Raw genomic sequence first — 26,473 nt, 5'->3', positions numbered from 1 at the left:
GACCCTTGCCCACTCACCTAACCTATCTGTATCTCTCTGCAGACTCTCCGTATCCTCGGCGCAATTTGCCTTCCCACTCAATTTATTCCTTTCCTTGTATGTTACCTGACCTGCTGAGCTCCTCCAGCTGTTTGTGTACGTTGCTCTGGATTTCCAGCATCTGTGTTTCTCCAATCTGGTCCCACTTGCTTATTTTTGCCCAAATCCGTTTAAACCTTTCCCATTTATGTACTGACCAAATCCGAATCAGGTTGAATATCATTGGCATTTGTCGTGAAGTTTGACGTTTTGTGGCAGCAGTACATTGCAATACATGGAAATAAAAACTATAAATTACAGTAAGATATGTATATGTATATAATTAAATTAAATAAGTAGTGTAAAAGAGAAGAAAAAAATAGTGAGGTAGTGCCCGTGGTTCGTTGACCATTCAGAAATCTGATGGTGGAAGGGAAGAAGAAGTTTCTGAATGTTGAGCATGCCTTCGGGCTCCTGTGCTTCTTTCCTGATGGTAGCAATGAGACGAAGGCGTGTCCTGGGTGGTGGGGGACCTTAATGGTGGATGCTGCCTTTCTGAGGCATCGCCTTTTGACGGTGTGCTGGATACTGGGGAGGCTGGTACCCATGATGGAGCTGGATGAGTTTACAACCCTCTGCAGCTTTTTCTGATCCTGCGCAGTGGCCCCTCTGGACCAGATTGTGATGCAATCAACTAGAATGGTCTTCATGGTACATCTGTAGAGATTTGAGAGTGCCCTTTGGTGACATGCCAAATCTCCTCAAACTCCTGATGAAATATAGCCACTGCTGCATCTTCTTTGTAAATGCATTGATATGTTGGCCCAGGATAGAGCTTCAGAGATGCTGACACCCAGGAATTTGAAACTGCTCACTTCTGATCCCTCGAGAGGACTGGTGTGTGTTCCCTCGACTTCCCCTTCCTTACGTCCACAATCAATCCCTTGGTCTAACTGATGTTGAGTGCAAGGTTGTTGTTTCAACACCACTCAACCGGCTGATCCATCTCTCTCTTGTACACCTCCTTGTCACCATCTGAAATTTTGCCAACAACAGTTGTGTCATCAGCAAGTTTATAGATGGCGTTTGAACTGTTCCTAGCCACACAGTCATGGGTGTGGAGAGGGTAGAGCAGTGGGCTAAGCACACGTCCCTGAGGTGCGCCAGTGTTGATTGTCGGTGAGGAGGAGGTGTTATTTCTGATCTGCACAGACTGTGGTCTCCCGGTGAGGAAGTCAGGGATCCAGTTGCAGAGGGAGGTACAGAGGCCCAGGTTTTGGACCCAGTGATTAGAACTGAGGGTACGATGGTGTTGAACACTGAGCTGTAGTCAATGAGCAGCAGCTCGATGTAGGAATTACTGTCGTCTTGGTGATCCAAGGCCAAGTGGCGAGCCAGTGCAGCTGCATCCACAGTAGATTTACTGTGGCGAAAGGCAAATCGCAGTGAGTCCAGGTCCTTGCTCAGGCGGGAGTTGATTCTGGTCTTGACCAGCCCCGCAAAGCATTTCATCTCGGTAGATGCGAGTGTCACTGGGTGATAGTCATTAAGGCAGCTCACCCTGCTCTGCTTGGCCACTGGTATGATTGTCGCCCTTTTGAAGCAGGTGGGAACCTCCGACTGCAGCAGTGAGAGACTGAAGATGCCCTTGAACACTCCTGCCAGTTGATTAGCACAGGTTTTCAGAGCCCTGCCAGGTACACCATCAAGGCCTGACCCCTTGCGAGGGTTCACCCTTTTGCAAGATGTTCTGACGTTGGCCTCCGAGGCAGAGGGATTCACACAGGTGTAGTCTTATCCTCCCTTTCAGAGTGTGTATTCGAGGCATTGAGCTCACCCGCGAGTGAAGCATCACAGACATTCATGATGCTAGGTTCCACTTTGCAGACAGTAATGGCTGGCAAATCCTGCCGGAGCTGATGTGTGTCTGATTCCGGCTCTAACCTCAACCGGAGTTATTTTTTCACCCTTCCACAGGTCGTAACTGGTCTCCTTGTACGGTTCTGGTTCGCTGATCTGGAATGCCACAGATCTAGCCCTCAGCAGTCTACGATTCTCCTGGTTCATCCACAGCTATTGGTTTCAGTATGTCAGGTAGGTTCCCAAATGAGCTTCTGGGTTTGTGTGTGTGGGTGGCTGTGTGGATGTACGGGACGGAGAGGGGAAAGCGGTGTGTTTTGCTGTGGTTGTTTTGTTGCTTGTTGTGTCCTGTGTTGTTCTGCCGAGCATTCTGGGAATGCAATGTGGGCGCCGGAATGTGTGGCGGCGCTCGCGGGCTGCCCCTCAGCACGTCCTCAGGGTGTATTGGTTGTTAATGCAAACAACCCACTTACATTTTGATATTCATGTGTTAAATAAATGAAACTGAATTGAGTTTCGACAACATCCCCGGTCCCTGTCAGAGACCTTTCCAATCAACTATTGAACCAAATCTCTGCCAAGGTTCCCATTTCCCTGTCTGTTTTGTTGGTGGCTGGTTTCGGGTGGGCTGTCATTTAATGGCCGAAAGAAACAGCCCCTTGATGTGCCGCAGAGGATGCTATCACATGGAAAATCCACCACCTGTTATAAGGATGAGAGAGAGAGGGATGGTGGGGGTGCAGTGGGAGAGAGGGAGAGGGAAATATATATATATATTCATGGGATACAGAAAACAGTACAGGCCCTTTGGCTCGTGATGTGCTGGCCTTTTGACCTATTCAGAATCAGAATCAGGTTTATTATCACCGGCATGTGACGTGAAATTTGTTAACTTAGCAGCAGCAGTTCAATGCAATACATAATATAGCAGAGAGAGAAAAATAATAAATAAAATAAAACATAATAATAAATAAACAAGTAAATCAATTATGTATATTGAATAGATTATTAAAAATGTGCAAAAACAAAAATACTGTATATTAAAAAAGTGAGGTAGTGTCCAAAGCTTCAAAGTCCATTCAGGAATCGGATGGCAGAGGGGAAGAAGCTGTTCCTGAATCGCTGAGTGTGTACCTTCAGGCTTCTGTGCCTTCTACCTGATGGTGACGGTGAGAAAAGGGCATGCCCTGGGTGCTGGGGGTCCTTGATAATGGATGGTGCCTTTCTGAGAAACGCTGTCTGAAGATGTCCTCGGTACTTTGTAGGCTAGTACCCAAGATGGAGCTGACTAGGTTTACAACCTTCTGCAGCTTCTTTCGGTCCTGTGCAGTAGCCCCTCCATACCAGACAGTGACGCAGCCTGTCAGAATGCTCTCCATGGTGCAACTATAGAAGTTTTTGAGTGTATTTGTTGACATGCTAAATCACCTCAAACTCCTACTAACGTATAGCCACTGTCTTGCCTTCTTTATGACTACATCAATGTGTTGGGACCAGGTTAGATCCTCAGAGATCTTGACACCCAGGAACTTGAAGCTAAGATCAATCTAACAATTCTAACTCTTCTTCCATTTTTTTTCCCATTCATGTACCTATGGAAAAGTCTCTTAAATGTTCCTAATGTATCTGTGGAGAGAACAAGCAAACTCCACACAGTCAACACCGGAAATGTGGATCAAACCTGGATCATTGGAGCTATGGGGCAGAGGTTCTGTCTGTAGCACCTGCGATAAAGTGTGTGAATTGTCCTGAAGAAGAGTCTCAGCCCGAAACATCAGCTATTTCTCTCCATAGATGCTGCCTGACCTGCCGAGTTCCTCTAGCATTGTGTGTGTTTCTGAGGACATCCATAATCTGCAGAATCTTGTGTGTTTGGGGGTGGTGGGGAGGGGGGAGAGTGAGGTGAGATTTGAATCATGCTTTGTTTTATTCACTGATTTTACAAATTCCTAGTTGCATTTTGAAGGAGGGCTAATGGCCAGGGAGTAGCACCAGAAGTCCCAGTCCCATTGAAGGTTCTCGACCAGAAAAATTGACTGTTTGTTCTCCTCCATAGATGCTGCCCGACTTGCTGAGTTCCTCATTTTGTGTGTGTTGCTGAAGATTTCCATCATCTGCAGAATCTTGTGTCTATGATTTCTGACTGATGCTGATTACTAACTGATCCTGATGCGGGGTCATCACCGAAATGGTGATGATTCCTTTTCCCTCCCCAGCTGCTGCTCGACCCCTTGAAATTGTGTGTTGCTCCTGAATTCCAGTATTTGCGGAATCTCTTGTGTTCTTTTTCAGCTCTCGTTTTTTTTTGCTCTCTTTGGTGCACGATCTGCTCATCATTTCCAACACTTTATGTTTTTTACCACCTAAATATTTATTTAAAATGTTAGACTTTCAGCCAATGGTAACGATCAAATCCACGGAGGCCAATGAGAGTGTTTCTTTACCTGTCCACCAATGGACTTGTGGCAATTGCTTACTCTCAACCAATGACAGTAGCGATCGTGTTTCAGTCAAAGGCTGTACCCGTTGCTTCATCGACCAATCAATTTGGCCAATCGGTTTCCACCTTCTAACCAATCAGCGTTGCCGTGCGTCTTAAGCCAATCGGGAGAGCCGCGCTGCTGTTGTCCCGGTAACCAGAGGTCAGGGGGTGGCACGCGTTTGGCGGGAGATTGGCTCTGGAAGCGAGCAGGAGGCCGAGGTAATGGGGCGGGCGCTTTGTTGCTGCCGCTATCCCGGAGCTGGCGCTCTTCCACGCCGTGCCAAGCTCGCCACATCCAGGGCCGGGAGCGGGCTGTCCGAGGGGAAATCGAGGCGCTACGGGCTCGGGAGGTGGGAGGACGGTGGCTGGGGGGAAAAGGGCAAGGACGTGCATCTGTGTGGCGGCGTATTTGTCCCCTGATTACCCCAGCTCGGGTAGAGCGGCCACCGAATAATGCCAGCAGGTTTCACGGAGAGGAACTAGACGGCCGCGCTAGTGGCTGCAGAACTTCTTCCCGCCTGGCTGGGCCTGGCTGTAATGCCTCATGTGTCAGGCAGTGCCTGTGATGGCTTTGCTGGGGGAGCTCAGTGCCTGTGTGCGGTGGGTGGTACGAGGTTGTTTCACTTGACTCTGTGGTGGTGTGTTTGTGGGGTGAAGGAAATTCTTTCACTTGACTCTGTGGTGGTGTGTTTGTGGGGTGAAGGAAATTCTTTCACTTGACTCTGTGGTTCCACTTAAACTCTCAAACTTCTGACCTGTAGGTAACAGTTCAATAGCCTCAGCTTGCACTTAGTGCTTTTGATTTGGTGTGCTGACTATCCATGCTCTGGGCCATAAAGCATTCTGCTCATAGGCAGAACATTTTTATAATTGGGACTGTGCTAACATGTGTAGGAGTGCTGTTCTGGAGTAATATTGGTCATAATGTATGTGGAGCATATGCTACGGCTCTGGGCCTGTGCTTACTGCGGTTTAGAAGAATGTTGGGGGAGGGTCTCATTGAAACCCTACAGAATATTGAAAAGTCTACATAGGATGGATGTGTAGAACGTCTTTCCAATAGCGGAGAGTTCAGGATCAGAGAGCACTTTATACTTTATACTTTATTGTCGCCAAACAATTGGTACTAGAACGTACAATCATCACAGTGATATTTGATTCTGCGCTTCTCGCTCCCTGGATTACAAATCGATAGTAAATATTAAAAATTTAAATTATAAATCATAAATAGAAAATAGAAAAATGGAAAGTAAGGTAGTGCAAAAAAACTGAGATGCAGGTCCGGATATTTGGAGGGTACGGCCCAGATCCGGGCCAGGACCGTTCAGCAGTCTTATCACAATTGGAAAGAAGCTGTTCCCAAATCTGACCGTACGAGTCTTCAAGCTCCTGAACCTTCTCCCGGGGGGAAGAGGGATGAAAAGTGTGTTGGCTGGGTGGGTCTTGTCCTTGATTATCCTGGCAGCACTGCTCCGACAGCGTGCGGTGTAAAGTGAGTCCAAGGACGGAAGATTGGTTTGTGTGATGTGCTGCGCCATGTTTACGATCTTCTGCAGCTTATTCCGGTCTTGGACAGGACAACTTCCATACCAGGTTGTGATGCACCCTAGAAGAATGCTTTCTACGGTGCATCTATAAAAATTAGTGAGGGTTTTAGGGGACAGGCCAAATTTCTTTAGTTTCCTTAGGAAGTAAAGGCGCTGGTGGGCCTTCTTGGCAGTGGGCTCTGCTTGGTTGGACCAAGTCAAGTCATTTGTAATATTGACCCTGAGGAACTTAAAGCTTTTGATCTGTTCCACTTGCGCACCACTGATGTAAATTTGGTCATGCGGTCCACTACTCCTTCTGAAGTCAACAACCAATTCCTTCGTCTTGCTGACGTTGAGGGATAGGTTATTGTCTTCGCACCATGCCACCAGGTTTGTAATTTCCTCTCTGTACTCAAACTCATCATTACCTGAGATATGACCTACAATAGAAGGACATCCCCCTTAGGACAGAGATGAGGATGAATTTCTTTAGCCAGAGGGTGGTGAATCCATAGACAATTGTGGAGGCCAAGTGATTTAAAGAGGAGGTTGATAAGTAAGGGTGTCAACGGTGATGGAGAGAAGGCAGGAGGTTGGGGTTGTGAGGAAAAATAAATCAATCATGATCAAATGGCTGAGCAGACTCGATAGGCCGAATAATCACTGGGCTGTTGTGTTGGGTCTCATTTTATGCACAGTTGCTGTAAGCAGCAGTGAGATGCACAGTTGGCAGTTTTTGCTAGTCATGTTGTTTGAGGGAGGGCTAATGGTCAGGGAGTAGTTCCTGTAACTGATATAAAGAATAAAAAAAATAAAAACTTCAATTTTTCTGCATGTTTCACATACTTTGGAATGTTCCAAAGCCTTTACAGTCACTCGGGTACTTTTGGAAGTGCAGCTGTTATATAGGAAATAGTAGTCACTTACGCACAGCAAGGCCCCCCCCAACAGAAAAAGAATAAGGGTCAGAGGTGGAAGCATGCAGAGAAGATTTCCATTGAAGATCTGAGTTATAAGGAAAGGTTGAATAGGTTAGGATTTTATTGTCTGGAGTGTTGGAGAATGAGGGGAGATTTGATAGAGGTGTACAAAATTATGAAGGTATAGATAGGGTTAATGCAAACTGGCTTTTTCCCACTGAGGTTGGGTGAGATAAGATCTAGAGGTTATAGGCTAAGGGTGAAAGGTGAACCTGATGGTGAGCATCTTCACTTGGAAGTGAGTGTGGAACGAGCTGCCAGCGGAAGTGGTGGGTACAGGCTTCATTGCAACATTTAAGTGAAGTTTGGATAAGTACCTGGATGGGAGGGGGATCGGGGTCTGGGTTGATGGGACCAGGCAGAATAGCAATTTGGCATGGACGAGATGGGCCGAAAGGCTTGTTTCTGTGTGGTAGTACTCTATGACTATGTTGCTAGGGCAACTGGGGTGACTTGTGAACATGGATTTCCCCAATCTAACCTTGGTTCTTTCAATACCATTGTGGTATTCTTTACATTCACCTGGTCTGTGAAATGGGATGTCTCTCCAGTACATTGCACTGATATCCTGCAGTGAAGTTTGAGTCCTGCTTTTTTTTAGTTTATTGGTTAATCAGTTTATTATTGTCCCCTGGTCTGAGATAGTAAGCAACCTGTTCACATACACACGAGATTTTGCAGATGCTGGAAATCCAGGGCAATACACACAAAAAGCTGGAGGAACTCAGCAGGTCAGGCAGCATCAATGGACCCACTCTAGCCTCTGACCTCTTCTCCTCCTAGTACCCCTCCTTTTTCCCTTTCTCCCACAGTCCACTCTCCTCTCAGCTTCCTCCCTCTCCAGCCCTATACCTTTCCCACCCACCTGGCTTCACCTATCACCTTCCAGCAAGTCCTCATGCCCCTCCCCGTACCTTTTTATTCTGTCGTCTTCTCCCTTCCTTTCTGGCCCATAAGAAGGGTCTTGGCCTGAAATGTCGACTTTTTTAATTTTCCCAGACGCTGCTTGATCTGCTGAGTTCCTCCAGCATTTTGTGTGTGACATTGTCCATATAGGTCAGTTCATTACAATGGCGCATTGAGGTTATTCAGGGTAAACAATAACTGAACACAGAATAGATTTTTACTGAATGTGCAGTCAGGTAGATAGCAAAGTCACAAGGTGAATCGTGAGGTCAAGAGTGCATCTTGTTGTAGGTCTATTCAAGAGTCTGATAACAGTGGGGTAGAAACTGTCCTTGAGTCTGGTGGTACATGCTTCCAGGTGTTTGTATCTTCTGCCCGATGGGAAGGGAGAAGAGAGAATGTCTGGGGTAGATGGGATGCTTGATCCTATTGGCTGCTTTACCGAGGCAGCAAGAAGTGTTGACGAGCTGGTCTATGTGATGTACTGAGCTGTGTCTACGTCTCTGCAGTTTCGTGCAGTATTGTACCAAGCTGTGATGTATCTGATAGACTGCTCTCCGTGGATGCATTGGTAAAGATTGGTGAGGGTCAATGTGGGCGTGCTAGCCTCACGAGGAGGTAGAGGTGATGGTGGGGCCTTGTAGTCGTGGTACCAGTGTGCTTGGACAAGGACAGCCTTTTGCTGATGTTCACCTAAAGCTGTCAACCCTCTTGCCTTCACTGATGTAGACAGGAGTGTGTGCACAACGCCTCTCTCCCCTTCCTGAAGTCACTTTCATTCAGCTGACACTGAGAGAGGTTGTTGTTGTGACACCAAGTTGCTGGTCTCTCCGTCTCCTTCCTTCACTCTGACTGATGATTTGAGATATGGTGGCATCGTCAATGAACTTGCAGAGTGGAATCTGGCCAAGCAGTTCCGTGTGTGTTTGTACAAAGAAGTTAGGGGGGCTGAGGCAGCAGCCTTGTAGGATGCCAGTGTTGAGAATAAATGTAGCAGCAATATTGCTGCCTGTCCTTCCTGATTACATTTTGGTCAGGAAGACAGGGATCCCATTGCAAAGGGAGGTGTTGAGTCCCAGGTGTTTGAGCTTGGAATGAATTATAGTATTGAAGGCAGAGCAATGGTCAAACATCAGTGCTTAAGTAAACGGATGCTTCAGAGAGGAGTGTAAGGTCAGGGAGAGCAGCTGTGTGGAACTGTTTTGGTGATGGGCAGATTGCAGTGGGTCCGGGCTGTCTGGGAGGCATATACCAGGATACAGTGAAAAGCTTTTGTTTGCACGGCATCCAGACGATCCTGCCGTATATTATCACACTGAGGAAGTAAAAAGAATTTAGAATTCAGAATATCGCGTTGCAGTTCCAGAGAAGGTGCAGCGCAGGCAGTCAAAGTTCATTGGAGGTCAGGGGTTTAAATGTTCATTTTTGTATATGAGGGACCTGCCTAAGTGATAACAGTGGGATAGATGCTGCCCTCGAGTCTCTGTCAGCCTTTCCTCTCTTCTGCCAATGGGGGGAAAGGAGATAGACTGGTATTTCCTTAAAATAGTCAGGGATAAAGGGTGTTGCGTGCATGCCACAGTGGCTTCTGTGCTGCGTGTATGCTCTTCTGGTCAATGTAAACTAGAGCTGTTGTGTACAGTGCCAAGGCTGTTGGTGTTCTTGCAGTAGAGTAGGTGACCACATTGTGTTTGACATTGTGTATGTCAGAGAGGCAAGTACACTTCTGGCAGTAGAGGAATGTGAAAGGTCAAATCATAGACGCCAGAGGTTCTGCAGATGCTGGAAATCTTGAGCAACACATGTAAATAAAAAGCTGGAGGAGCTCAGCGAGCCAGGCAGCGTCTCGAGGGGAATGAATGGTTAACGTTTCGGGCACCCAGGTGAAACTCTGACTGTTCCCCTCCATGGGTACTGCCTGACTTGCCAGGTTCCTCCAGCATTTTATGTGTGGTGGAAGGTGAAATGATTTGTGGCGTCAGGAAAGTTGTGAAGTCTTCTAAATACTTGGTGAAAAATATGTTAGCATGTCTATTTTATAATGGGTGAATACTTTTGTATTGTTGGCTGTAAAAAGCAGCCACTTAAATACACTGGATGTAATTAGTTTTTTGCGTTTTGGATGTAATGACACAGTGAGAATAATTTAGCATTGCAAAGGCCCAGTATTCTGACGGTTTTTGTTTTTGTATCGTGAGATTTCCAGGACAATCTTTTATAGTTTATCCCCTGATTCCTCAAACCCTGAAGCAGGTGTCAAGAATCGACATGGAAACAAAAACACAAGACTGTTTGCAAAGCAACTCGCACAAAATGCCAGAGAAACTCGGCAGGTGGGGCATCATCTATGGAGCGGAATAAAGAGTGGATATTTCGGGTCGAAACACTTTGTCAGGACTTTAGACTCTATAAAGTTCTGATGAAGGATCTCAGCCTAGAACGTTGACTGCTTATTCCCTTCCATGGATGCTGCCTGACCTGTTCAGTCCCTCCAGCATTTTGTGTGTGTTTCTCTGGATTTCCAGTACCTGCAGCATCTCATTTGTTTGCAAATTGGTGCAAGCCGGGGTTTAATAATCCATTCTCGTAGTTCAATATCAGCTGAATTTCTTGATTGGATATCAGTGTTAATAATTCAGTTTAGGACATTGCTGACTGCATTTTCTAACAGTATACTATTCCTGAGAAGTTTGGATGTGGATTGTATCTTCGTTTATAGATGGAATGAGGGAGCAGGAGTGGTTTTTATTGTGGTATGCATAATACTTTCCTGTTTTGACAAATCTTTGAGTCCATCAATAAGTAACTTCTGTGAAAGTCGAGACTTGTTTGATGCTTTTAAAAACAATTGTATTTTCACCGTTACAAACATGATATTCTGCAGATGCTGGAAATCCAGAGTAACACACACAAAATGCTGGAGGATCTCAGTAGATCAGGCAGCTTCTGTGGAAATGAATAAGTGCTACTTGACCTGTTAAGTTCATCAAATTTGTGCATGTTGCTCTGGATTTTCACAGCATTTTCTTGAAAGGCATGAACTTTTGCTGCCTCAGACTTGCTCTTCGAGCTTCAGTACTTAAGTGACTGTCTTTTGCACATCACATTTGCCATCCAAAGGTACTTCATTATTGCTAAGCACTTCAGGTGTGTTGGAGTTGTGGGCACTGCTGTGTAAATAGATCTTTATTAGAACTTGATCCTGTGCTTTGAATATTACCTGTGTATTTTGGGAGAGGGCAAAGACTGCAGCAGAAGTTGTTGATCCAGACATTCACTCACAAGGTCGAGTTGATTTTACTGTCATGTGCGCACAAGTATAATGAAGTAGACTGTAAAATATAGGAGCAGAATCAGGAAATTTGGCCCAACGAGTCTACTGCCATTCAGTCATGGCTGATTTATTTTCCCTCTCAGCCTCATTCTCCTGCCTTCTCCCTGTAACCTTTGACGCACTTACTAAGCAAGACCATAAAACAATAGGAGCTGAACTTCACTGGCTGAAAGTCACTGACATTCAATGATCGCAAACGTTTTCACTTTTACCTCAGGAACCTTCACTGAACCCACTGAAGGAGCACAAGCACTTGGTTATCAGACAAGCACCAGGCCCTCTTCAGCACCATGGCAAAATGGCTTGTCATTATCAAGTTCATACTGTAGGTGAAAACCAGGTGGCACGGTAGCCCAGTGGTTAGCGCAATCACTTTACAGCACCAGCAACCACCGATCAGGGTTCAATTCCTGCCGCTGTCTGTAAGGAGTTCGTACGCTTTCCCGGTGAATGTGTGGGGTTTCCTTCGGGTGCCCAGGTTTCCTCCTACGTTCAAAAGACGTAGAGTTAGGGTTAAGTTTAGTGAGTTACGGGCATGCTACAGGTACAGTGAAAAACTTGCAGCAGTATCATGAGCGCAATAGCTACCCACATCTCCCAGAATATAATTGTATGTTAATTACTCATAAATTATGCAAATAGTGAAGAGAAAAAAGTGTACAAAATAAAGAGACAAGTCCGTGGTCATGCGAGTGGTGGTCCATAATGTTCCGTTGCTGAGGTATCGTTACGGTTGTGCAGGGTGCTTCAAGAACCTGATGGTTGAAAGAAAGTAGCTGTTGCTGAATCTGGTGGTGTGGCACTTCAGGCTTCTGTAATTCCTGTCTGACAGTAGCAGCAGGCAAAGATCATGACTTTGATAGTTGCTGCCTTCATGCCTTCTGTAGTCATTGTCAGTAACGTGAAGACTTGTCTTAAATGATGCAGTGGCTGGCCACATTTATGCACTGGAGTGAGCTACTTGGTAAGTGGTGGATAAGGTCATTTGGAAACAGAAAGTGATCATTCATTCCTTCTGAAGGGATAGCAGAAGTATTAATTGTCAAATAGATTAATATAAAAATACCAGGAAAATAAACGACTTAATTGTTTTTTACCATAAATCTTCATGCCTGTGCAGACAGGTATTGTGCATGGATTGCAAATGTTGTTTTATAAGATGTTTCTGAAATATTTTAAAGGCTGTAAAGTAGAGTCCTGTGCAAAAGTTTTATTTACATATATGATATAGCTTTGGTGCCTAAGACTTTTGTACAGTACTGTAAATTGGGATATCCTACAGTCACAAGATATCCTCAAGAAATGCAACTTAAAAAAAAAAGCTATAAGAAGGGAAAAGATGAAATATGAGGCCAGACTAGCCAATAATATAAAGCAGGATACTAAAAGTTTTTCAGTTATATAAAGAGTTAAAAGGGAGGTGAAAGCTGATATTGGACCACTGGAAAATAATGCTGGTGAGGTAGTAATGGGGGACAAAGAAATGGCAGATAAGCTTAAGGGGTACTTTGCATCTGTCTTCACTGTGGAAGACACTTGCAGTTTGCCAGAGCTCTGTGAGTGTCAGGGTACAGGAGTGAGTGCCATTGCTATTACAAAGAAAAAAAGTGCTAGGCAAAGTCAAAGGTCTTAAGGTGTATAAATCACTTGGACCAGATGGACTACATCCCAGAGCCCTGGGAGAGGTTGCTGAAAAGATAACAGATGCATTGGTCATGATCTTTCAAGAATCACTTGATTCTGGCATGGTCCTGGAGGGCTGGAAGATTGCAAGTGTCACTCCACTCTTTAAGAAGAGAGGAAAGGAAATTCTTTGAGGAAGTATTAAGTAGAGGAGAGGAAGTGGATGCCATTTACTTGGATTTTCAGAAGGCGTTTGATAAGGTGCACACATGTGGATGCCTAACAGGATAAATTCTGGCATGGGTAATGGAATAGCTGACAGGCAAGAGGTGGCGAGTGGGACTAAAAGGGCCCTTTTCTGGTTGGCTGCCAGTGACTAGTGGTGTTCCTCAGGGGTCAGTATTGGGACCACTACTTTTCACATTGTATGTCAATGATTTGGATAATGGAATTGATGGCTTTGTGGCAAAGTTTGCGGATGGTTCCCAAAATAGGTAAATAAGTAGGTAGTGCTGAGGAAGTAAAGTGATTGTAGCAGGACTTGGTCAAATTGGAAGAATGGGCAAAAAAGTGGCAAATGGAATACAGTGTTGGGAAATGTATGATAATGCATTTTGGTAGAAGGAACAATAGTGTGGACTATTATCTAATTGGGGCGAAGGTTCAAATGTCAGAGGTGTAAAGGGACTTGGGAGACCTTGTGCAAGACTTCCAGAAGGTTAATTTGCAGGTTGAGTATGTGGTCAAGAAGATAAGTGCATTTTTGGCATTTATTTCAAGGGGAATAGAATAAAAACAGATAGTAAAAGTTTTTATAATTATGTAAAGTGGAAAAGGGTGGCTAAAGTGAATGTAGGTCGTTGGAGGATGACAAGGGGGGGATTGATATTGGGTAATGAGGAAATGGCCAAGGCTTTGAATGACTATTTTGTGTTTGTCTTCATGGTGGAGGACACATCTAACATGCCAAAGAGAGATGTTATGGATGCAATGGGAGGTGAGGATCTCGATATAATTGCTATCACCAAAGAGGTAGTGTTGAGCAAACTTGTGGGCCTGGAGATAGATAAGTCCCCTGGTCCTGATAGAATGCATCCCAGGGTACTGAAAGAAATGGCAGAAGTTGTAATAGAGGCTTTGGTGGTGATTTACCAAAATTCTCTGGACTCTGGGCAGGTCCTGGTGGATTGGAAGACGGCAAATATCATGCCACTATTCAAAAAAGGATAGTTAGTTTAACATCTGTAGTTGGAAAAATGCTTGATGCTATCACTAAAGAAGAAATAGCGAGGCATCTGCAGAGAAATGGATCAATCAGGCAGACACAGCATGGATTCAGCAAAGGCAGGTCCTGTTTGATAACTTACTGGAGTCCTATGATGATATAATGAGTGCAGTGGATAGGGGGAACTGATGGATGTTATTTACTTGGATTTCCAGAAGGCGTTCGATAAGGTGCCACATAAAAGACTTGTCCATAAGATAAAGATGCATAGAATTGGGGGTGTTGTATTAGCATGGATAGAGGATTGATTAACTAATAGAAAGCATAGGGTTGAGATACATGGGTGTTACTCTGGTTGTCAATCAGTGGTGAGCGGTGTGCCACAGGGGTTGGTGCTGGGCCTGCTACTGTTCACCATATACATAAACGATCTGGAAGAGGGAACCGAATGTAGTGTATCTAAGTTTGCTGATGATACTGAATTGAATGGAGAAGCAAATTGTGCAGAAGAAACGGAGAGTCTGCAGAGAGATATAGATAGGTTAAGTGAGTGGGCAAAGGTCTGGCAGATAGAGTACAATGTTGGTAAATGCGAGGTCATCCACTTTGGAAGGAAAAATGAAAGAGAAGATTATTTAAATGGTAAAAAATTGCAGCATGCTGCTGTGCAGAGGGACTTGGGAGTGCTTGTGCATGAATCTCAAAAGGTTGGTTTGCAAGTGCAGCAGGTTATCAAGAAGGTAAATGGAATGTTGGCCTTCATTGCTGGAGGGATTGAATTTAAGAGCAGGGAGGTTACGTTGCAACTATATAGGGTACTGGTGAGGCTGCACCTGGAGTATTGCATGCAGTTCCGGTCTCCTTAGGCGAAGGATGTACTGGCTTTGGAGGTGGTGCAGAGAAGGTTCAGCAGGTTGATTCCAGAGATGACAGGGTTGGACGATAAGGAGAAATTGAGTCGCCTGGGACTGTACTCGCTGGAATTCAGAAGAATGAGAGGGGATCTTATAGAAACATATAAAATTATAAAAGGAATAGATAAGATAGAGGCAGGAAAGTTGTTTCCACTGGTAGTTGAGCTAGAACTAGGGAACATAGCCTCAAGATTTGGGGGAGTAGATTTAGGACAGAGATGAAGAGGAACTGTTTTTCCCAGAGAGTGGTGAATCTGTGGAATTCTCAGCCCAATGAAGCTGTGGGGGTATATTTAAGACAAGGTTGGATAGATTTTTGCATTGTAGGGGAATTGAGGGTTATGGGGAAAAGCAGGTAGGTGGAGATGAGTCCATGGTCAGATCAGCCATGATCTTATTGAATGGTGGTGCAGGCTCAATGAGCCAGATGGCCTACTCCTGCTCCTATTTCTTATGTTTTTATAAAGGCAAGGAGATAACGCTGAGCCTTTATAAGACACTAGTCAGGCTGTAGTTGGAGTATTGTCAACAGTTTTGGGCCCCATATCTCAGAAAGGATGTGTTGTCATTGGAGGGAGTCCAGAGGAGATTCACGAGGATGATTCTGGGAATGAAGGGGTTCACGTGTGAGGGGTGTTTGGCAGCTTTGGGCCTGTACTCACTGAAATATAGAAGAATGTGGGGGGAATTTCATTGAAACCTACTGAATGTTGAAAGGACTTGATAAGGTGGGTTGAGAGGATGTTCCCTATGATGGGGGTATCCACAAACAAAGGGTGCAGTCTCAAAATTGAGGGGCGATCCTTAATAACAGAGGTAAGAATGAATATTTTTAGCCAGAGAGTAGTAAATCTGGAATGCTCTTCCACAGTCTGTGGTGGAGGCCAGGTCCGTGCGTATATTTAAAGTGGAAGCTGATAGTTTCCTGATCAGTCAGGGCATCAAAGGACATGGCGAGTAGGCAGGTGTGTGGGATTTAGTGGGATCTGGGATCAGTCATGATGGAGTGGCGGAGCAGTCTGGGCTGAATGGCCTAATTCTGCTGCTACGTCTTATGGTCTTGTGGTCTTGCGCAGATAAAACATGCATAGTGCAAAGAAGAAGCCGTATGGCAGTAGTGGCAATGGCAGCCAGCCACATCCGAAGCGCCTGCGAGGAGACTGGGACGAGGAGGGGCCGTCGCAGTTTGAAGATGAGCTGGCGTACCTGGATGAAGTAGAGGCAGAAATGCTCATGGATGCCAAGGAAGCACAGCCGTCACATGATTCGGTTCCAATTGGTAGGTGGCAGCGTGCTTTTCATTGTCTCTGTCTGTTGGTCTTTCTGCCTGCCTGGCTCATTGATATTTATGGTATTCATTATTAGCACATGTACCAAGGTAGAGTGAAAAATTTTGTTTTGCCGTGCCATCCATACAGATAATTGCATTTCATCAGTGTATTGAGGTATTACAAGGGAAAGCAATAGCAGAATGCAGAATTAATTGTTACAGTTACAGAGGTTTAAACAGTAATACAGTAGATTCTGCAGCTGCTGGATATTGCGAGTAACACACCAGGGGAACTCAGGAGGTCTGGCAGTATCTATGGAGACAAATAAACAATTAACGTTTCGGTCCCAGACTCTTCATCAGGACTGGAAGTGAAGGGAGGAAGAAACCAAGGTGGATTATGATGTCATCTTTTGGACAGCTCAAAAGTTATATGAACTGTAATGTGGCATTATAAGCTCTGTAAACTTTCTGCTTTCAGGAAACCTCTTCTCTTCAGGTGCCATGAACAGTAAATGGCAGCGGCCGCCTGCACCAAAGATCAACCCGAAAGAGGATAACATTGCTTTCCAGCAGGTGGAGCTGGAGTACTATGTGGGTAAGTGATCGTACCGACAGCGATGGTACCAACAGTGATCCTGAGCAGGAAACTCTGGCTCGGACAAAGCCCTGTGTTTTATACCACTTTATTTTGTGGTATAAAAGCAGCAGTGGCCGGATGGTACATTTAAAAAAAAACAAACTGTGTAGGTTTGATACTTGATGGGCCAGATGGCCTAATACTGCTCCTATGTCTTATGGTCTTTTTTTATTATTATTGTCACATGTACCAATATACTTTGGAAAGTTTGCTTTGTATAATTTTGTTTTTACAGATAAGATCATTACACACTGCATTGAGGTAGAACAAGGTAAAACAATAACGATGTAAATTAAAGTGTAAAAGTTACCAAAAAAGTTCAGTGCAGATGAATGTTAAAAGTGGAAGATCATAACGAGGTAGTTTGTGAGGTCAAGGGTCCGCCTTATTGTACTGGAGGTCTGTTGAAGAGTCTGATAACAGTGGGACAGATGCTGTCCTTGTGTCTGGTGGTATGTGCTTTCGGGCTTTTATATCTTCTGCCTGATGGGAGAGGGGAGACATCCTGAACGTTAAAAAGAGGGCATTTAGAGGTGGAAATAGGGAGGAGCTGAGGGCAATACAGAGGGACTTGAAAGCCAGGATCAGGGAGGCTAAAGATAGGTACAGGAGGAAGCTAGAGTAGAAACTCCAGCAGAACAACATGAGAGAGAGGTCTGGAGGAGGATGAGGACCATCACTGGGTTCTGGCAAACTAGCAACAGAGGAGCTGAAGGCAGTGTGGACAGGGCCAAAGAACTTAACCTATTCTTTAACAGATTTGACATTGTGACCCCTGCCCATCCCCCACATGAGCCATCTGTTGTCGGCCCCCAACCAACACATATTCCACTCTCCCCTCCTACCCCTCCTCACAGTCCCTCACCCTGCTCTCATGACTATATCCCTTCCCCGCACGAAACCACCACGGTGGGCTTCACAGCTGAACAGGTGAGAAGACAGCTGAAACATCTCAACCCAAGCAAGGCTGCAGGACCGGATGGTGTCAGTACCAGGGTGCTCAAAGCCTGTGCCCCTCAGCTATGTGGAGTACTTCGCCATGTATTCAATCTGAGCCTGAGGCTCCGGAGGGTTCCTGTACTGTGGAAGACATCCTGCCTCGTCCCTGTGCCGAAGACGCCGCGCCCCAGCGGCCTCAATGACTACAGACTGGTGGCATTGACCTCCCACATCATGAGGACCCTGGAGAGACTTGTTCTGGAGCTGCTCCGGCCTATGGTCAGGCCACACTTAGATCCCCTCCAGTTTGCCTACCAGCCCCGACTAGGAATTGAGAATGCCATCGTCTACCTGCTGAACCGTGTCTACGCCCACCTGGACAAGCCAGCGAGCACTGTGAGGGTCATGTTTTTTTGACTTCTCCAGTGTGTTCAACACCATCCGCCCTGCTCTGCTGGGGGAGAGGCTGACAGCGAAGCAGATGGATGCTTCCCTGGTATCATGGATTCTTGATTACCTGACTGGCAGACCACAGTACGTGTGCTTGCAACACTGTGTGTCCGACAGAATGATCAGCAGCACTGGGGCTCCACAGGGGACTGTCTTGTCTCCCTTTCTCTTCACCATTTACACCTCGGACTTCAACTACTGCACAGAGTCTTGTCATCTTCAGAAGTTTTCGGATGACTCTGCCATAATTGGATGCATCAGCAAGGGAGATGAGGTTGAGTACAGGGCTACGGTAGGAAACTTTGTCACATGGTGTGAGCAGAATTATCTGCAGCTTAATGTGAAAAAGACTAAGGAGCTGGTGGTAGACCTGAGGAGAGCTAAGGTACCGGTGACCCCTGTTTCCATCCAGGGGGTCAATGTGGACATGGTGTAGGATTACAAATACCTGGGGATACGAATTGACAATAAACTGGACTGTTCAAAGAACGCAGGCTGTCTATAAGAAGGGTCAGAGCTGTCTCTATTTCCTGAGGAAACTGAGGTCCTTTAACATCTGCCGGACGATGCTGAGGATGTTCTACGAGTCTGTGGTGGCCAGTGCAATCATGTTTGCTGTTGTGTGCTGGGGCAGCAGGCTGAGGGTAGCAGACGCCAACAGAATCAACAAACTCATTCATAAGGCCAGTGATGTTGTGGGGATGGAACTGGACTCTCTGACGGTGGTGTCTGAAAAGAGGATACTGTCTAAGTTGCATGCCATCTTGGACAATGTCTCCCATCCACTACATAATGTACTGGGTGGGCACAGGAATACATTCAGCTAGAGACTCACTCCTCCGAGATGCAGCACAGAGCGTCATAGGAAGTCATTCCTGCCTGTGGCCATCAAACTTTACAACTCCTCCCTTGGCGGGTCAGACACCCTGAGCCGATAGGCTGGTCCTGGATTTATTTCATAATTTACTGGCATAATTTATATATTACTATTTAACTATTTATGGTTCTATTACTATTTATTATTTATGGTGCAACTGTAACGAAAACCAATTTCCCCCGGGCTCAATAAAGTATTACTATGGCTATGACTATGAGAAGAGAGAATGTCTGGGGGTAGGGGGAGGAGTCTTTGATTATGCTGGAGGGGAGGCTGGTTTCTGTGTCCGCAATTCTCTGCTGTTTTTTGCGGTCACGTGCAGAGCAGCTGATATGCATCCAGACACCATACTTCCTGTGGTGCATTGCTAAAAATTAAGAGTCAATGGGGGTTATTACTGTGTGTGCTTTAGACCCAGAGTAAGCTGAGTAACACTTAAGTTTACAGAATCTAACCTGATAGTGCACCACTGAAGAGCTGAATGGCCTGCTCCTGTCCAGTAGTGCCTAGCAATTGTGTGTCCCTCAGAAAATGTGAGGTGTAATGCTCATACTGTCTATTAAGCTTATCACTAATTGTTATTTTAACAATCCTAACAAAAATATTAAACTTGTAACACATAGGAACATAAGAGATTCTGCAGATGTTGGAAATCTAGAGTGACACGAAATGTTGGGGGAACTCGGGTCAGGCAGCATCCATGGAGAGGAATAGTGTCGAAGTTTTGGGCTGATAACCCTTCATCAGGGCTGGATTGGAACATGCAGGAAGGCTGTTTAGTCCATTGTATTCTTGCTGCTTCTAAACAGCTATTTTGGCTCATCACTCTTTCTCACTGTCTCAGCTGATTAGGCAGCATCCACAGAGGGGAATAAGCAGTCTATTTCAGAGCTGGAAAGGAAGGGTCCCGGCCTGAATCATCGACTGTATCTTCATTTCCGTAGATGCTGCCTGACCTGCTGAGTTCCTCCAGCATTTTGTGTGCCTTGTTCTGGATTGTAAGCATCTGCAGAATCCCTCGTGTTTACAGGCCACAATATTTAAATTGTTATCCATGAAAGAAATTGAGGTTTGGTGTTTAGACTATACACTGGAGTGTTAGTTTGCTGTTGTTTATTAAGATTTAATTCGAGTTCTGATTTTTTTTAATGAATGTACTTTGACTTTGGTTCTGGTTTGATCTCCCATTTTAGTTAGTCCCTGTCTTGCTGTACTTGTTGTTCTTCTACCCAGAGTGCTGTGAAAATATTCTCTTTCAAGACTTATTCCATCTGGTTTCAGAATTTACATATCTTCATATCTTTAAATCTAGCTACCATTTACTTGCTGATGTCAAAACATTCTGGAGATCTTGTATCGCAGTTGGATAGGGAGCCATTATTCCTATCTTAATGAGCATTTTTCCACTATTTCACCATCAATATGTTCGATTTTACTAGCAACATCATCTTTAAGCATTAAATTCTTTTCTCAATGAAGTTTCCTGTAGAATTGTGCAGTGCAATGGGAATCCATTTAGAGCATAGAACATAGAACAGTATAGCACTGTGCATGCCATCCAGCCCATGATGTTGTGCTGACTTTTTAACCTATTCCCAAATCAATCTAACCCTTCCCTCCCTCATAGCTCTCCATTTCGCTGTCATAGATCTTCCTATCTAAGAGTCTCTTAAATCTCCCTAATGTATTTGCCTCTACTACTACCCTGGCAACAAATACCACACATTCATTGCTCTCTGTGTATTTAAAAAAAAAAGAACATACCTGACATCCCCTTTATACTTTTCTCCAACCACTCTAAAACTATTCCCCCTCGCTCTGGGAAAAAGATGCTGGCTGTCCACTGTATCTACGCCTCTTATCTCACACACAAGGCAGAACAAAGGGAAAAGCAGTAACAATGCTGAATATAATCTTACAAGTCTCCTATCATTTAACTGCGGGGGTAAGTGTTAATTTTTGTTTAAAGCCCGTCAACAACTTCTTCAGTGTCTACCCTCTGCTCACCGAGTGAGAATAAAAATTCAAGGCAAATGAAAATTTGCCCATCAGCATTTTCACCAGTACTCTTTCGAGGATCTGCGATGTACTTTCATAACTGTCTTCCAGTTCTAGTTCTGATTTAATTTGCCACAGTTTTGCTTGTACATTTTTTTTTTACCCAGAGTGGTGATGTGTGGGACTTGCTGCCACAGGTGGTGGTAGACACTGATACATTAGGGACATTTAAGAGACACTTAGATCGGCACATGGATGATAGAAAAATGGAGGGCTGTGTGGGAAGGGTTTCATTGATCTTGGAGTAGCTTATTGGGACGGGACAACATTGTGGGCCAAAGGGCCTGTACTGTGCTGTAATGATCTGTTTTGTATTCTATTGTATTCTTTATGGGAGGGTGGGGGGAAGGAGAATCAAATTGATAAGTTTTAGAAAATTTCATACTCTGTTAACCTGAATTCTGCAAGTTCCTCCACCTATTCACCGGGCCTTCATTCCATTAAAATTATTTACTGTAGTGTGCCTTTAACTTGGATCTGTATTGATTAGAAAGTTTCACATTACTGATTTGACTAAGAAAGTATGTACGCTATTGTCCCAGAAAATTTGACTATCAGTGAATCTTTTCCAGAACTTGTTTAGTGGGGTTAGACCTGATGCTTCGGAGGAAATTCTAAAATGATCACTACTATTCATCAAAGTTGCACTGGTATTCCCGTGCATGTAAATCTTAACCAAGAATAGGATTTCAGTGAAAGGTAAGGCAGATGTGAGTAAGTGTTTTGAATTGTATAACTTCGGAGCGACGAATAAATGTGGGAGCGAGAAAGTTGAGGTGATGAGATAGAATATTTAAGGAATGAATCGTAGGCGTATTGACGGGAGTGTTATTTTCCCACTCTTGGCACTTAAAGAACTACAGAATGTGCATTAACTTCTCACTTGAAGGATATCTTGAAAATATTCTGCAGTCAGTAAATTAACTTGGGAATCTACTTACTCCTGCCATTTAAAGAGATTAAAGAGATCATAAGAAATGCAAGAGAACACTTCAGAAGGAAACCAGGAGGACCAGAAGAAGGCATGAGGATGCTCTGGCAGAGGAAGTAAAGGAGAATCCCAAGGGCTTCTGCAAATATATTAAGAGCTAAAAGATTGCAAGGGACAACATTGGCCCCTTTGAAGATCAGAGTGGTAATCCATGTGTGGAGCCAAAAGAATTGGGGGAGATCTCGAATGGATTTTTTTTTTGCCCCTGTATTTACTCAGGAGATGGACACAGGGTCTATAGAAGTGAGGCAAAATAACATTAAGGCCATGTACAGATTAGAAGAGGAGGAGGTGTTTGCTGTCTTGAGGCAAATTAATAAATCCCCAGGGCCTGAGAATGTGTTCCCTCGGGAACTACTGGGAGGCAAGTACATAAATTGCAAGGGTCCTCGCAGATGTTGTTCTGTTTAAGAAAGACTGAGAATAAGCCAGGAAATTATATGCTTGTGAGCCTGTCATCAGTAAGTTATTGGAAGGTATTTTTACAGACTCAATATATAAGTATTTAGATAGACAGGGACTGATTAGAGATAGTCAAACTGACTTTGTGCATGGTAAGTTGTGTCTAACAAATCTGAAAGGGTTTTTTGAGGAAGTTACCAGGAAAGTTGATGAAGGCAAGGCAGAGGATGTTGTGTACATGAACTTTAGCAAGGCCTTTGACAATACCGAGGTTGCCCTAAAAGGTTCAGTCATTCGGCATTCAGGGTCAGGTGGTAAATTGATTAGACTTTGGCTTTGTGGGAGAAGCCAGAGAGTGGTAGTAGAGGGTTGCCTTTGGCTGGAGGCCTGTGACTAGTGATCTGTCACAGGGATCGGTACTGGGTCTGTTGTTGTTTGTCATCTATATCAATGACCTGGATCATAATTTCATAAATTGGATCAACAGATTTGCAGATGACACTGCGTTTGGGCAGGGGAGGGTGTAGTGGACAGCGAGGAAGGCTATCAAAGCTTGCAGTGGGATCTGGACCAGCTGGAAAAATGGGCAGAAAAATGGCAGGTGGAATTTAATGCAGACAAGTGTGAGGTGTTGCACTTGGAGAGAACAAACCAGGGTAGGACTTGTACAGATACTGAGGAGTGCGGTAGAACAGAGAAATCTGGGAATACAGATCCACAATTACTTGAAAGTAGTGTCACAGGAGGATAGGGTCATAAAGAGAGCTTTAAGCACATTGGCCTTTCTAAATCAATGTATGTGGGAGAAAAGTCGTGCATTCACTGGGAGAATGTACAACTCCTTAGGGATTGCAGCGGGAATTGTTCTTTCTTTATTAATCTTTTTATTGATTTTTAAAAGAGCATAAATACAATCAAGAGGAAAATTATCTCAAATATATATATATATATATATATCGGTAACAATATAGACCAAGATTAAGATAGACATCGTCAAGGTCATAGATATTGTTAAACTAGTATAAAATACATAATTAAAAAAATGAAAATAGCAGTTCTCCTCTTATCAGTTTATGAAGAGAAAAGAAAAAACATTGGGTTTTAAATGAAAAGAAAAAAAACCCACTACACTATATGGGGGGGAAAGAAACAAAAAAAACGGGACTGGACAGTCCATTTTGAGGATACAACCGGGAAAAAAAAAGACAAACTGACTTTCTGATCAAATCGAAAACTTAGGAAAAAAAAAAGATGGAGGGAGTAATAAATCAAATTAAATGAAAATATCGCAGCAGGAATTGTATCCTGAATGTTAAACTGTAAGGCATCATACTAATTGGTCCACTACCATGCCACCCCCGATATTTCTATTGCAAATTAAATTTATTCTCAATGAGACCTTGTAGCTGTTTCTCTCTTTCACAAAATGCCTGTCAGAGGATTGAACTCCAATCCACTGTATAATTTTTGATACTAATATGACAATTCTGTATTAATAGATTGCAGTGAAATGTCTGTAGAAAATATATTTCTGGTTGGAAAAGATTGTTGACATAGAGTGTGTAATGGTCATTTGAATCCCAGTCTTGATCACTGATGTTGTAAGGTGATGTGCTAACTGCTACACTACCTTGCCGCCTATTTAAGCATTTTGTACAAAGCAACGTTCCACAAAGATTCCAGTTTTAATAACTGTATTTTCTTTTCCTTTCTCTTATAGGGTCTTACGTTACTGGAATGCCTGGGAATAAACAGGGGCCTGTTCCTGTGACACGAATGTTTGGAATTACAATGGAAGGGAACAGCGTCTGCTGCCATATACACGGGTTTATGCCATACTTCTATGTTCTAGCCCCTTCTGGTGAGATATGTAAACCCACACACTATCAGAAAAATGTTTATCCGGCTTGTTGAATCTGTGATCCAACACAAAGACTTGAGATGCAGAAATATCTGCATCACCATTTCAAAGTCCAAGATAACACATGAGCTCTGTTATTGTTTGCTCTCATTTTTTCACCAAGATGTGCACTCAGTCCCCTCCACATTGTACTAGTGCAAACTTATTGCATTACTGAAACTAATCCCTCTGCTTAAGATTTTCTTTTCGTGTGCAAGATGATCAAGTGGATAGCACTTTTTTTTTCCCCTCAGAGTGGAAATGACTCAAGGGGGCATAATTTTAAGGTGATAGGAGGAAAGTATAAGGGGGATGCGTGGATCACACTGCCAGGGGTGGTGGTAGAGGCAGATTAGGGACATTTAAGAGACTCGTAGATAGGTACATGGATGAAAGAAGAATGGAGGGCTATGCAGGAGGGAAGGATTAGGTAGATCTTGAGGTAGGTTAAAAGTCGGCACAACATTGTGGGTTGAAGGGCAGGCTGTTCTACATTCTTGTATGCCAAGAAGATGCAAAGTTGACCTGGTCCACTAGCTTGGCACGACTTTGCTCTACCCTGGATAGTTGTTAGTTGAGTGTGAGGCCAACGTTTAGCCTCCAGTTTGTTCTGTACCTCTGCATTGCAATGCACAGTCGAGGTGAAGGCAGCTTGCCAATCTGAACAATGCTGTTAGCTGGCAGTTCTCTCCTGAGCTGGGGGCTAGCGCAGAACGAGATGCAGGGAGTAGGGTGTGAATTGGTGTTAATTTTTGGTAACCAAACTGCAAAGGACCTTGCATATGTCTTGCTGAACTGGCAGGTATTACTTCAATGACCTCAACTCTGAATTGATACCACAACTTACAGACTCACTTTCAAGAATTCTACAACTCATGTTCTCAATATGTATGTAATTAATTAATTAATTCATCTATCTATTCATTTGTATGTGTGTATCTGTTTACTGTATTTGCATAGTTTAGATTAGATTAGATTATGAGGACACTCGGTCCTCGTTTATTGTCATTTAGAAATGCATGCATTAAGAAATGATACAATGTTCCTCCAGAGTGATATCACAAAAAAAACAGGACAAACCAAAGACTAACACTGACAAGACCACATAATTATAACTTATAGTTACAGCAGTGCAAAGCAATACCATAATTTGATAAAGAGCAGACCATGGGCACAGTGAAAAAAGTTGTTGTCTTTTGCATATTTGTTGCTTGCCAGTCTTTGAGTGCTGTTTTTCATTGATTCTATTGTGTTTCTTTTACTGTGAATGGCCGCAAGAAAATGAATCTAGGGATAGTATATGGTAATGTGTGCACTTTGATGATTCGTTTTGAACCTCTGCTAGTGTTGGAAGTGTTGAGTGTCAGAGTTGAATGGCTGCTGCCCAACCCATTACCTGGCATTGATTGTACACTCAGTACTTTTGCATTTTAAATAAAATGCCCGTCGTGATTTCTCATTGCAGTGATGTGTCAATTGCCATCACACTTGTAACATGCCCAAGTATCCACTCAGTTGGCTTCAGTTTAATTAACCCTGTAACAATTCCTTGGGTTTAGTTTAATTAACCCCATAACAATTCCTATGGCAGGTTTCGGTCCAGAGCATCTCCATGAATTTCAACGGGAGCTGAATAGCATTGTGATTAAGGACATGAGGTCAAACAAGGATAACATCTCTCAAGCAGTACTGGCAGTTGATATCTGTCTGAAAGAGAGTGAGTATGATATTCAATATAGATGACCTCCAATTATTGTCTTATGTAATGGCTGGGACACCAAAATTCATAACAAAATTCACACACAATGCTAGAGGAACCTCAGCCTGAAACGTTGACTGCTTATGCCCCTCCATAGATGCTGCCTGACCTGCTGAGTTCCTCCAGCGTTTTGTCTGTGTTGCTCAAGATATCTGTCATCTGCAGAATCTCTTGTGTTTAAAATTCAAAAGATATTTTTGAATTGTACATGGATAGGAGGGTTCAGAAGGATATGGGTCAAACATAGACACTTGATGGTCGGCATCAAATTGAATTGTGATGGTTGAATTGGGCTGAATGGTTTGTTTCATGCTGT

The 26,473-nt window shown here is 44.0% G+C and overlaps 1 protein-coding gene across 2 annotated transcripts in view; it reads left to right on the top strand.

The window, feature by feature from the left end:
* The first annotated feature begins 4,520 nt into the window (after positions 1–4,520).
* pold1 (polymerase (DNA directed), delta 1, catalytic subunit) overlaps positions 4,521–26,473 on the top strand; it is a 234,870-nt gene continuing 212,917 nt past the window's right edge. The window contains exons 1-5 of one of the 2 annotated variants that reach the window (XM_063063296.1): positions 4,521–4,579; positions 15,948–16,150; positions 16,623–16,739; positions 24,219–24,359; positions 25,990–26,115. In XM_063063296.1, the coding sequence (XP_062919366.1) occupies positions 15,955–16,150; positions 16,623–16,739; positions 24,219–24,359; positions 25,990–26,115 (580 nt within the window). In that variant the 5' untranslated portion in view covers positions 4,521–4,579; positions 15,948–15,954. Of the gene's footprint in view, positions 4,580–4,835; positions 4,961–15,947; positions 16,151–16,622; positions 16,740–24,218; positions 24,360–25,989; positions 26,116–26,473 lie in introns of those variants that run through there. The other variant, XM_063063297.1, reaches the window with a different exon arrangement.

Source organism: Mobula hypostoma, chromosome 11, assembly GCF_963921235.1.
Source record: "Mobula hypostoma chromosome 11, sMobHyp1.1, whole genome shotgun sequence".
In the NCBI taxonomy this organism is placed as follows: domain Eukaryota; kingdom Metazoa; phylum Chordata; class Chondrichthyes; order Myliobatiformes; family Myliobatidae; genus Mobula; species Mobula hypostoma.
This window is presented reverse-complemented; position numbering and strand designations above follow the sequence as displayed.